The 13638-nt window shown below is 36.5% G+C and overlaps 1 protein-coding gene across 1 annotated transcript in view; it reads left to right on the forward strand.

Moving 5' to 3' along the window:
• LOC109077564 (guanine nucleotide exchange factor DBS-like) overlaps positions 1–13638 on the forward strand; it is a 73625-nt gene that overhangs the window by 53784 nt on the left and 6203 nt on the right. The window contains exons 23-34 of the mRNA XM_042765778.1: positions 123–248; positions 387–608; positions 2601–2693; positions 3000–3206; positions 4715–4722; positions 4806–4903; positions 5970–6065; positions 6776–6859; positions 9935–10029; positions 11444–11546; positions 11798–11913; positions 13333–13448. Coding sequence (XP_042621712.1) covers positions 123–248; positions 387–608; positions 2601–2693; positions 3000–3206; positions 4715–4722; positions 4806–4903; positions 5970–6065; positions 6776–6859; positions 9935–10029; positions 11444–11546; positions 11798–11913; positions 13333–13448 — 1364 coding nt within the window. The remainder of the gene's footprint in view (positions 1–122; positions 249–386; positions 609–2600; positions 2694–2999; positions 3207–4714; positions 4723–4805; positions 4904–5969; positions 6066–6775; positions 6860–9934; positions 10030–11443; positions 11547–11797; positions 11914–13332; positions 13449–13638) is intronic.

A 13638-nucleotide genomic window follows, 5' to 3' on the forward strand; every position in this document is an offset into this window, starting at 1 on the left:
CACAAAACCTGTAATGCTGATTGGGGCCATTTGAGTTTTGATACTTTTAATTTAACCCTAATTGAACAGTTTTTTTGTTTTTGTTTTGTTTTTGTTTTTTTCACATTCTACTCATTTTACAGGAGATGCTGAAGTGCAGTAAGAACTCAGAAGGCACCGCAGAGCTGGAGGAAGCTCTGGCCACAATGCTGGACATCATCAAATCAGTCAATGACTCCATGCATCAGATCGCCATTACTGGTTTTGAGGTTTATGAGGTTACATTATGTTTATCACAATAATTTTTATGTTGAACAGATACTGTATGTGAAGGTCAATATGTTGCATGTTGTGAACCTGCTTTTGTGCGTGTGCTAATTTAAGTCTCACTGTATGTGTAATTTCAGGGCAATCTGAATGATTTGGGAAAACTGCTTATGCAGGGGTCGTTTAATGTTTGGACAGACCATAAGAAAGGTCACAGTAAAGTGAAGGACTTGGCGCGCTTCAAACCCATGCAGAGACATCTCTTCCTCTACCACAAAATGCTTTTGTTCTGCAAGAAACGAGAGGAGACATCTGATGGTCATGAGAAATCCCCTTCCTACAGTTTCAAGCACTCATTAAAGGTGGGAAGGACACCGTCACTGACTGTCAGATGAAGTAATGAAATGGTTGACGTCTGGCTGTACAGAATTAGCGTCATATCTACACTGAAGGCACACTGAATGTTGAATAATGTAGCAACTTCCCATTTGCTTTAATTTCTCATATACAAACCCGATTCCAAAAAACTTGGTACACTGTACAAATTCTGAGTAAAAAATGAATGGAATAATTTACAAATCTCATAAACTTATATTGTATTCACAATAGAATATAGATAACATATCAAATGTTGAAAGTGAGACATTTTGAAATGTCATGCCAAATATTGGCTCATTTTGGATTTCATGAGAGCTACACATTCCAAACAAGTTGGGACAGGTAGCAATAAGAGGCCGGAAAAGTTAAATGTACATATAAGGAACAGCTGGAGGACCAATTTGCATCGTATAAGGTCAATTGGCAACATGACTGGGTATAAAAAGAGCCTCTCAGAGTGGCAGTGTCTCTCAGAAGTCGAGATGGGCAGAGGATCACAAATTCCCCCAATGCTGTGGTGAAAAATAGCGGAGCAATATCAGAAAGGAGTTTCTCAGAGAAAAATTACAAAGAGTTTGAAGTTATCATCATCTACAGTGCATAATATCATCCAAACATTCAGAGAATCGTGAACAATCTCTGTGCGTAAGGGTCAAGGCCAGAAAACCATACTGGATGCCCATGATCTTCGGGCCCTTAGACGGCACTGCATCACATACAGGAATGCTACTGTAATGGAAATCACAACATGGGCTCAGGAATACTTCCAGAAAACATTATCGATGAACACAATCCACCGTGCCATTCGCCGTTGTTGGCTAAAACTCTATAGGTCAAAAAAGAAGCCATATCTAAACATGATCCAGAAGCACAGGCGTTTTCTCTGGGCCAAGGGTCATTTAAAATGGACTGTGGCAAAGTGCAAAACTGTTCTGTGGTCAGGCAATCACAATTTGAAGTTCTTTTTGGAAAACTGGGACGCCATGTCATCCGGACTAAAGAGGACAAGGACAACCTAAGTCAGCACTCAGTTTAGAAGCCTGCATCTCTGATGGTATGGGGTTGCATGAGTGCGTGTGGCATGGGCAGCTTACACATCTGGAAAGGGACCATCAATGCTGAAAGGTATATCCAAGTTCTAGAACAACATATGCTCCCATCCAGACGTTGTCTCTTTCAGGGAAGACCTTGCATTTTCCAACATGACAATGCCAGACCACATACTGCATCAATTACAACATCATGGCTGCGTAGAAGAAGGATCCGGGTACTGAAATGGCCAGCCGGCAGTCCAGACCTTTCACCCATAGAAAACATTTGGCACATCATAAAGAGAAAGATGCGACAAAGAAGACCTAGGACAGTTGAGCAACTAGAAGTCTGTATTAGACAAGAATGGGACAACATTCCTATTCCTAAACTTGAGCAACTTGTCTTCTCCGTCCCCAGACGTTTACAGATGTGGTGATGTCATGAAATTTAAAATCAACTTATTTTTCCCTTAAAATGATACATTTTCTCAGTTTAAACATTTGATATGTCATCTATGTTGTGTTCTGAATAAAATATTGAAATTTGAAACTTCCACATCATTGCATTCTGTTTTTATTCACAGTTTGTACAGTGTACTTTTTTGGAATCGGGTTTGTATTTTCAGAGCAAAAATTTTACAGCCTTTTCTGTTTATTGTGGCAATATACATGGATTCAGAGAGATGAGAGAGAGATGTGTGTGTGTGTGTGTGTGTGTGTGTGTGTGTGTGTGTGTGTGTGTGTGTGTGTGTGTGTGTGTGTGTGTGTGTGTGTGTACAGCCATGGCTTCCCAATAGAGCCATCATTTCAATCTAAGTAATTATTTTTAGTGTATCAAAATGATTAATAGCAAATTATGTGTGGGCCAAGCTAAAAACTAATTTTAGATCATATTACATTTGATAAGGTGAAAAACTGATCAGTGGTGTGTTTTTTTTCCTCCAGATGAGTTCAGTGGGAATCACAGAAAATGTCAAGGGAGACATCAAGAAGTTTGAAATCTGGTACAATGGCAGGGAGGAAGTTTACATCGTTCAGGTACAGCTCAATGTCACAAGACATTTTAAATAATTTTGAGTCTACAAAGTGGGGTCCAAACAGTTTGTGACCATCCAAAAATATTTCTGTTGACCAAATGTGAGTCTGTTATTGTATTTTATGCTGTTGTGGAAGTTCCTGTGCATTTTATAGGTGTCCTGTCAGCCTTTATCATTTTATCTAATCTATATTGTTTTGGGTAAGTACCATGTTGTTCCTTATATTGGCCATGAGAGAGAACTGGGCAACAATGCCCCAAAGCAGGAATGTTCCCAATGTTGTAACATATCTTGAATTCTCTGTCAGGCACCTTCGATGGAAGTGAAGAACACGTGGGTTTCAGAGATCCGCAAAGTCTTAACAAGCCAGTTGGAAGCCTGCCGAGGTATTTCTGGGCAAATCTCCCCTTCACACGATCTCAGTCTCATAAAAACTTGTCTAACTTGCTATAAACTACCCTGGAGAAAACATGATTTGCCATGTAAAACCAAAATTATTTGTAAACTCCCAATGGCAACCTGAAAGAACCTCACCTTCTTAAAATGTTTTGCATAAAAAACTTTTTACACAGTTCTTCTCAGTGCTTGAAAACCTCTAAATAAAGAATTTGGCTGTGTTGTGAGTCTATCTGATATAGATAACATGATGTTATCTAAAGTTTTTAGCTTAGTAAAGGCACTGAAATCAATATTCAAAACCAAACAAATTGTGAAAGTTTTTTTTTGTGCTGTGTGAATACATTTACAGTTACATTTAGTCATTTTGCAGACGCTTTTATCCAAAGCGACTTACAATTGGGGAGAATTAAATATAGTATGTGAACACTGAATGACCTCTGTATGACCTTTCTCTCTCTCTCTCTCTCTCTCTCTCTCTCTCTCTCTCACAGAGAACTCTACCATGCTCTCTCTCTCTCTCTCTCTCTCTTTTATCTCTCCCCCATGGCATAGAAAGTTAACTTCCCTTAAGTCAACTCCAAGTACTGTCGTTTTTCCTCCTCCTCACTCCAAAAATGTTTTTATTTAGTTGCCGTCTGTATAAGAAACCAAATTACTCTTTGTTTGTAGATGCAAAACCAAATTACTCTTTGTTTGTAGATGCAAACATATATTTACTTATGGTAGATATAATAATGACTCACACTTCTGATTAACGCAGTACTAAGCACATTATCAGTTTTATTCAGATTTCTAGAAACTACAGTATTGTTTTATGGAAATTAGGCTAATATGTTTACTTTATCTGACGTATGAGTATGGATAATATGACCAAATCCTTTTGGATATTGAAATATTCTTGTGTGTTTAAATGCAGTCTATGTTTCTGTAAGCCAAACATCAAACATTTGGGGTCTGTAAGATTTTTTAAAATGTTTTTAGACAAAATGTCTTATTCTATTTTAATGTATTTTTAAAATGTAATTTATTCCTTTGATGGCAAAAGTGAATTTTCTCTAGTCTTCAGTGTCACACAATCCTTCAGAATTCATTTAAATATGCAGATTTGGTGCTCAAGAAATAATTTTTCTTATTATTTATGTTGAAAAAAAGTTGTGGTGCTTCATATTTTTGTGGAATCTGTCGTTCAGTTTCTTTCAGGATTCATTGATGAATACAAAGTTCATAAGAGAAGCATTTATTTGCAATATAATTTTTTGGTGTCTTTACTGTAACCCTTGATCAATTGATTGCATCCATGCTAAATGAAAGTGTTAATTTATTAAAATTAAATTAAATTAAATTTATGCATTTAACAGACGCTTTTATCCAAAGCGACATTCAGGCTATCGATTTTTACCTATCATGTGTTCCCGGGGAATTGAACCCCCAACCTTGCGCTTGTTAACGCAATGCTCTACCACTTGAGCTACAGGAGCACATTAAAAAAAATAATAATAATTTTATAAAAAACTTACTGAACCCAAACTTGTGAAAAGTAGTGTATATATGCATATATAGTTTTTATAGTTTTAAATGCAATATTTTGGTGCAATAATTTGATTGGAAATTGAAATACCTCAGGGGTCACTGTATGTATGCATACGCATATTCTTGTGCCATCTGCATCTATTTTTTTACCATTGTGTTCTGCTGGCTTTGCTTTTATTGACAGAAATATACGCAAGACAGCTCTTCGGCAGTCTGACTCTTCCAGTCCAGAAACTGGCTACAGGCGTAGTGATACAGGCCCAAATATGCGTCACAAAAGAGGTTAGTATAAAACCTACCATTTCTCTAACCAAACAATCAGAAGTATTCGCCCTTCAGAGCCTGCAACGGTCAACAAGCTCTCTGGATTTACATTCATTTGTAGTGAAAGGCTATTTATCACAGAGTGTTATCTGTCTTCCTGTCTCCTACTTACTTTTGAACAATTTAGTGCATTTCCCTTAATTAGGCCATTATCTCTAATCTCTGCTGTAATGGCTGTAAAATTGCCAACTGGTAATTGGTTACTGGAAAGCACTTCAAAGCCTCATCCCCCTTGGCAAGGTATTTTGAGATGAAGCTCAGTTATAATGCTGAATGTATCGAGTCCTCTGTCGTGTCGGTTGGTCTGACCTGGACTGCTGTTGTGTGCTTCACCATGTTCTGGTGTCTGGAGAGGTGGTTTGGGGTAAATATTGCTTGGTTTGGTCTAACTGACCTGTCAGGTTGCAGATTTTGAATGAGTAAAGGATTGTGACAGGTGTTTAGTTCCTCTGAGGAAAGAAGTCCTCTGTGTGCTGACCCAGCCAAACCCAGCCTGGAGTCTCTGACCTGGGCTGGAGATGTTTTACACTCAAAAACATATCTCACCTTAGTCTTTGATGCCTCTTAAATATCTCTTATTGTTATTGATTATTGATTTTTTTTTTTCTTTCCTAAAATATCTCAAATATGCATCTTCTGCTGTATGTTTTTGTATAGTATGACCTGACATACATGTATAACAAGATCCTGAATCCTGTTCTGTTTCCAATAAGGTCTCATATCTGGACATTTCTCATATCTGGAAAGTTATCATTTATCCATGGTGTGCTGCATAGAATTGTTTTTTTTTTTTTTTTTTTTTTTTGCGGGTAATTAAAAATGTTTGCTTTTCTACTGTATGGGGAAACATAACACCCAATATCACCTGAATGGGTTAATACAACAAAATATAGCATATACTGTATGTGCCGCTCCATCACAGACGAAACGATTATTTTTCATCTTTTCCCTGCTGTTCACCTCACCCTCTACCCTTTTCTGCCTGCTGCTTTAACTGCAGTCCTGTCCTCCTCTCCTCTTATAGCTGACGCTTCAGCCAGCCTCGGCTCAGAGCGATCTGCTCTCACTAGAAAGCGCTTCACCTTACAGGGCCTGTCAAACCGCAGGTCTCTCCCCGCAGGTAACGACACAGCATCGTGGCTTGTCTCTATTTGGCCATCATCTCATCCTGGTGTGTGCCTGTTGTCCCCGTTGTTTAAAATTCATTGTCATCACTCTCTGTTGGTTGCCTCCAAGATCACTTTTTTCTGACGTGAATGTCTTCTGAAAGGAACGCAGCAACCTCAAGTGCTTTGTCATCGCAGAACATTTGAATTCTCAGAGGAATCTGAATTGTGTGCAAAGCAGGTCAGCCTCCACTGAAGACAACAGAACAACTGAGATACTTCAAAGTCAAGCAGACGTCACAGTGTAGTGTTACACTGAGCTTACACTATTCTCTTGACATTTTCAAAACAGTACTGGCATTTTGAGTAGGATGTTCACTTAGTCCATTGTGCCATTGACTTGAATTGCCTAAAGGCCAAAATGAGGCTTACAAATGTGTTTTGGCAAAATGTAAAAAGTTTAAGGACATGTCTGTCTGTCTGTCTATCTATCTAGCTAGCTATATTTGATGGCCTACTATCATTACTTTATTTTGGTAGAAAGGAAGGTAGGGTATGAAATCAACAGGAAAGACTGTGATGAGAAATTACATAGCTAACTTTAATCCACCTCAAATAGGTTTTCTTGGCATGCATCATCCTGTCTCTCATTTCACCACTTCATCCTGTTTTCTCTTAAATCAGATTGACTACTACCGTAACTCAACCCCTCCTTTCACTTTAGAACCCACGCCTAAGGAGACAGAGGTTACACGCCGCTTTTCTTTAGCCTCAACTGTCAGCTCCGTCTCTGCACCTCGCACTAAAGGTACAAAAACACCTTGTGGTTCTACTTGGGGGCAGGGTCAGGGTCAGAAGATGTTCGACCCTTGAGACTGTCCCATAGACTGCCAAGTAAATAACAGTGTCAAGGTCCATAAAAGGTATGTAAGTCTTTGTCAGAATACTCCATCTGCCATCAGACGTGCAATCTGGTTTATATGAAGTGACGGGAACACTTTTTTCACATCCTTGTGGCGCGGAACATAAATAATATCAAATTCACAACACATTGAAAAGTAAAAACACACCAGATACTTTTGCCAAAGGATTTATTTAATAAAGTCGTTATTTTTGTTTTCTTCGCTTACAAAAAGTGTTTCCGTTGCTTCATATAACCCAGATCTGATGGCAGATGGAGTATTCTGGCGATGACTTTCATAAATACTATCTTGACACTGTTATTTACTTGGCAGTCTATGGGACAGTCTCAAGCCTCCAGGTTTTCATCCCAAATATCTTAAATTGTGTTGCGAAGACGAACAAAGCTTTTACGAGTTTGGAACGACATGGGGGTAAGTGATTAATGACAACATTTTCATTTTGGGGTGGTATCCCTTTAATAATAATCCAAGATTGTGAAGATTCAATAGACACCCAGGGAAACAAAAAGACAATAGCTGACAACAAACTGAACTGAAAAGTGAACTAAAAAGTACACAGACCAAAAGAGGATGATTAACAAGAAACAGGTGAACTAATGAAATCAAGGGGAGACAGAAACCAGATCAATGACTCAAAGCAAGGCGGGAGAACAGGGAAACTCAAAAACAAGGTCCATAATGTGACTATACATACTGTATATGTGGTTGAATTTCAGTGCGAGATTGCACACAATTCTACTGATTCCTGCAGTTTTCGCGCTCGGGACAGATGACGGAATGTATCAATTGCACATGCTTTTGAGTCTTACGATTTTAAACATTCAAGTGCTCGATTCAGTACTTGCACACTCTGTGAGACCCTTTCTGTGATCTGCCTCACACCCAAAAGCGTGAGCACATAGAGCCGCATCTGAGAGCACGCGCCTTATTGTGCGTAAACGGCCAAATACATACAAAATTCTGACAAAATGGTCATCTTGATGAGTATTCACGTAAACAGTCAATTTATACTAAACATTGTTGATATATAGGCTATTAAGTGAATATAAACAGTTGAGAAACAAAACTTATGTGTAACAAATCCGTGCATGAGGTCTTAAAGAGACAGCAACCTAAATAAGCCTCATTAATGTTTATTGATTCATTGAAGACTCACCAGTATTATTTTAAAGTTAAATAGATTATTCAGTTTATGTGGTATTTCTGTACCTGAATATTACTGTTATACCTACCTGAAAAACTAATTTTAGTTCCATGTTGTTATTGTATTTGTTTGTGCCATTGCTTGTCATTTATCAATTCAGAGTTTAAAATCAAAGTTCTTTTAATTACGTTCCTCACAATATAAATATTAATCAACAACATTATAAATTGTAAAACACAAATACACTGGGTGACAAAACATGTTGGATGATTGTAGTTTAAATATATGTCTACAAAAATACCCTAACTCCCCCCTCAAATTACCCCCCTCCCCCCTTCCAAATTGAAATTTTCAGGCCTGATATATAGGCCTAATCTAGTAAACCACCTGGTATAATAAATGATAATATATATATAAATGATATATATATATATATATAAATTTATATATATATATATATATATATATATATGTACATATACATATATATATATGATATAAATAAGTAATACACACTTTTATTTACCAAGTTAACTTCAATTTGAACGGCATTTTCAGCATCCATTATTCCAGTCTTCAGTGTCACACAGTTCTTGAGAAACCATTTTAATAGTGATTTGAAAGTGAAAGTGAAAGTCGTGACATTTGCCACTTATGGTAACCTATACTCGGAATTGGTGCTCTGCATTTAACCCATCCAAGTGAACACACACAGAGCAGTGAGAAGTGAACACACATGAACACACACCCAGAGCAGTGGGCAGCTATATATCCAGCGCCCGGGGAGCAACTGGGGGTTCCGTGCCTTGCTCAAGGGCACTTCAGCCTATGGGTTAAAGAGATTTGAGGGGTGGTAGAGAGCGCTGTTCATTCACTCTCCCACACCTATAACTCCTGCCAACACCGAGACTCAAACCTGCAACCTTCGGGTTACAAGTCCAACTCTCTAACCATTAGGCCACAGCTGCCTACTTCAATAATTTTTTTCAGCATTCTTTGATGAACAGAAAGTTTAAAAGAACAATATTTATTTAAAATAGAAATCTTTTGTAAAATTATACATGCTTTTATTGTCTCTTTAGATTACTTTAATGCATACTTGCTGAATAAAAGAATTTATTTCTTTAAAATAATAACTAATTTTTAACCCCAAACATTAGACAAATAGTGTACAGTACATGCTGACATTCAGAAGTTGTTTCTGTCATTCCAAATTTAGTCAGTATTTGGCTCTATTGGTACTACCGATACTGTATGTCCTGCTCCACAGGGGGCTGGGTGTGCCTGTTCCTCTTATTCAAAAGCTGAGCACTCTGGCATCTCGATGTCCCAACTGTCTGGCCCACCCTGAAAGTCCTGTGGGCTTTTTACTCAGAGACTGGCATTGTGGCATTTTTTCATATTTTGCAATGAACCTTTGACATCCCAAGCTTCTTCATTACAACTCTTATGAAATGTTTGAAATGCATAGAATCGAACTGTGCACTTCACAGCAAATGAATCCCCTAAAATACATATAGGGGCAGCAGCATTGAATAATAAATACTGACTCTTGATAAGCTGACATTTGGGATGTGGCGTGTGACATTTAGCAGTGTAGACCCGCTGCATAGCTCTGGGAACGTGAAGGAGAATTTAGATGCATGTGAGCCCTTTAATTCTCGTGGCCTTATTCTCTTTTATTGTAATGAAAGTGTTGCAACTGCAGGGGAATAATGAAAGATTATTGTGATAATTAATCTTGGATGGATAGGTTGAGAGATTGTGATAGATGAGCTGGACTTTTTTTCTAACAGAAATGCATGTTTGTGCTTAGTTCCTCTCTCCTCTAGTCTTAAGAGCAAGAGGCATCAGGTCAAGAGCGACCCTACACCGTTTGGCTATGAAGGTACCACATGGACTGCACAGCATGTTGCATGTTTAACATAATGCTTGTAAGATGTTTGTGGGTTTGTTTTTATTCATTTATTGTTTATAGTGGCCAGATGGTTTTTATTCAAAGCGACCGGACACTGTTTGCTAGGACAATTTTTCTGGAACAATTTGGAGTTAAGGGTACCATGCAAGTTTGTGATCTTACAAAATTATTTTGTATTATTATATTATTAGTAATAATTTTATATTTATTCTTACATGCATTTATTTAGCATTGTTTATTATTTTCAAAATATATATATATATTACTATGATTAATTAAATAATAATGTGCATGCATTCATCAGTTGTTTATTTTACAGCTTATTATTTTTGTTGATGTTATTGTTAATATTATTAATTAAAATTATATATTTTTTGCATATGTATTTATTTCTGAAATGTTTTTTTATATTACTTTTTTTATCCATTACCAGGGCTCGACACAAAATATAAAGTTAAAACAATTATTATGAATAATGTAATGTTTAAATTTTTCCATGCATTTGTTTCAGTGAGAGTGTTTATCTTTTTATAAATTTTATTATTGTTGTTATTAGCGTTGTTGATATTAATTTAAAAGTATATTTTCACATTAATTAATATTTATTTCTGAAATTATTTTGTAAATATTATATTTCCCTATTTATTTTTTATATCCATAAAAGTGTTCAACAACAACAACAACAACAACAAAAAAAAGATTATTGATATTATTGTTATTATTATTCAAACTGATTTTCATAAATACTTTTTAATTTTAAGAGCACTTTAGATGCATTTTTTACTTGTTAATATTTATTTTTACTTGCTTTTACTAAAGAAAAACGCATTAGATAGATTAAAATTCTAAATTAAAATAGATTTAAATTCTACAATTATTATAATTAAAAAAGCCTTGTGTTTAGTTGGGCCTGCATTTACATTAACCATACCTAATTCCAAACCCAAACCCACACATACAAACAATACAAAGACTAAATCAAAAACCTCAAAAAAGCCTTGTGTTTAGTTGGGCCTGCATTTATCTTAACCATCAGTCTACCAGAATTCATTTGATGCTTGTTTTGTTTATCTTTTCTGATTTCGAAATGTGTTGCTTGCGCTGCGGTATAGTTGTGGTGGGTTTCAGTTCATATCAAAAGTGTTTCATCCCAAAATCCTCCAAATCAATCCCATCCCCTCCCCCTTTCTAACTTGTTAAATCTATCCATCCCTCTATCAATCTCTCACTCTCTCTCAGACAAAGATAATTCTATTTCCATTTTCTGTTGATGCAAGTGACTTTCTGTGGACATTTTCACTTTTTTTTTTTTTTTGGCAGTTGACTGTCACTGATTCATGCATGCTAATGTGAGGTTCCATTTAACATGCATTGCTAGCACTAAAGAGGTCATGTTATAAAACACAGAAAATCCCCACACACACAACACGAGATGCACACCCCACACAGAGAAAAAGTAAAGGTACCGCCGGTACAAAGCCCGCTGTGCCAAGGTCTGCATCTCAACCAGGTAATCATGTGAAAAGAGGCAGTGATATGCCAGTCATATTGAGTTCTCTCGGGCGTTTTCATTTATTTTCATTCCTCATTCGATGCCTGACCGTGACAATCTGTCAGAATTATTTACATTGACTGCTTCAAACTTCTTGTCTTGCTTTCACAGAAGAGTTTTCTGGCAAACAAGCACTAGAGTATTCCCTGAGCATCGTCTCTCATAAGGTTTTTGGTGAACGATGTTAACTCTTGTGTCCTGTTTTCCAGGATGGAGTCAACGGCGTCTGCCATCAATGGATGCTGAAGATTTTGAGACCATTCCATCAAGTGCCGAAGAACTCTCCATATCCTCAGATGGAGAGGATGAAGGAAATAACAAAAATGTATGTTCTTGGGTCTGCAACATCTTCATTCACGTTCTGTCAGCATATCTGTATCGATTCATAGAAAAAAAGTCAAATATTCATAAAAAAAAGACACAAAAACCCAAAAAAAAAAACATTTAACCAAAAACACAAAAACCTTCAACCAAAAACACTCTAATGTCATCCCAAACTATGGCTTTCTTTCTTCAATGGAATGCTAAAATTTTTACAATTTTTACATTTATTTAATTTAACATTTTTACATTTTTAATAATATAATATATAATATATAGTATATATATATATATATATATATATTTATCTATATATATATATATATATCATATTGTATTAATTTTTGTATTTATTACATATATTATTAGTATTTTTCACACACAAGATATTTTCATAGGCAATTTTCTTTACTAAGATTTTTCAAAATAGCCTTTCAAAATATATTTGTTTTCAAAATATCAACCACAGAAGAAAGAGAGAAAGAAGAGGTTTGGAACAACAAGAGGTTGAATAAATGATGACACAATTTTCACTTTTGGTTAATTTGTCCCTTTCAGGCAGGGCCGGCCTGTTGCATAGGCAACACATAATGACACAATGTGACTGGGGGGTGCCACACAAAAGTTTTTTTTCTTTTCTTCTTTTTTTTTTTTTTTTTTTTTTTTTTTTTTGGTCGTAAGTGCGCCTCTTGTGACCATTGTGCGCTCCTACACCCATATATTAAGCAAAGTAATTTCTGACAGTTAACATAATTTTAGTACTGATCGATCATCCAACTGATTAAAATAATGTTATAATAAAATAGACATAAATGAAAAATAATAAGATTTGACAACATGGCATGTTGGACTAATTTAAAAACATTCTGCGTCATGACGTAATTATAATACATCATCATAGCGAATTAATTATGCATGGTGCACACAGTTAAAATAGTTTTGTATATTAACAAATATATATTAAAATAAATTATATTATATTTTTAATAATGAGTGCTGGGGGAGTGACTTGTGGGCATGGTTAGATTTTCCTTCTTTTTTGTCTCTAGCTGATCACATGCCTGAAGGAGGCTTAATAACAGTTACACAGCTCAAAGTTTGTCAAAACCTCTTTAGCAGTGACTAGACTGGGGAATTATATATTATATAATTATTATATGTACACACCCACACACACACACACACACACACACACCACACACACTACACACACACACACACACACACACACACACACACACACAAGCACACTCACACAAATAAACACACACACACACAAGCACACACACACACACACACACACACACACACATGGATCCCACCCATTTCTTTCCATTTCCAAGTAAAGCCAATAATAATATTAATAATAATAATTGGTGCCATGACCCTGAAATAGATCATGTTTTGTTTTTTCTTTCTCTTAGGGGATAATGGTCGCTATCAAGTGCAGCTTACGTACGAGTCAGGGACCACCCAGGATCTTTCTGTCGAAGCGGGAGATTTAGTACAGTTCCTAGAAGAGTCGGAGAATGGCCACTGGTGAGTAATGAGTACAGTTACCATCAAGGGGCGGTTGTAGCCGGGGGCGGGGGGAGGGGGAGCCCTACTAAAATTTGGAATCGTATCATATCCTGCAGGCATGCTGGAGTCAAAGGGCTGGAAGTCACTGAAGACTTGTCACTAATGAAACTAATGTTATTGTTGCCTCTCTTATTACATTATTTTAAGT

This window comes from Cyprinus carpio, chromosome A11 (genome assembly GCF_018340385.1).
Source record: "Cyprinus carpio isolate SPL01 chromosome A11, ASM1834038v1, whole genome shotgun sequence".
In the NCBI taxonomy this organism is placed as follows: Eukaryota; Metazoa; Chordata; class Actinopteri; order Cypriniformes; family Cyprinidae; genus Cyprinus; species Cyprinus carpio.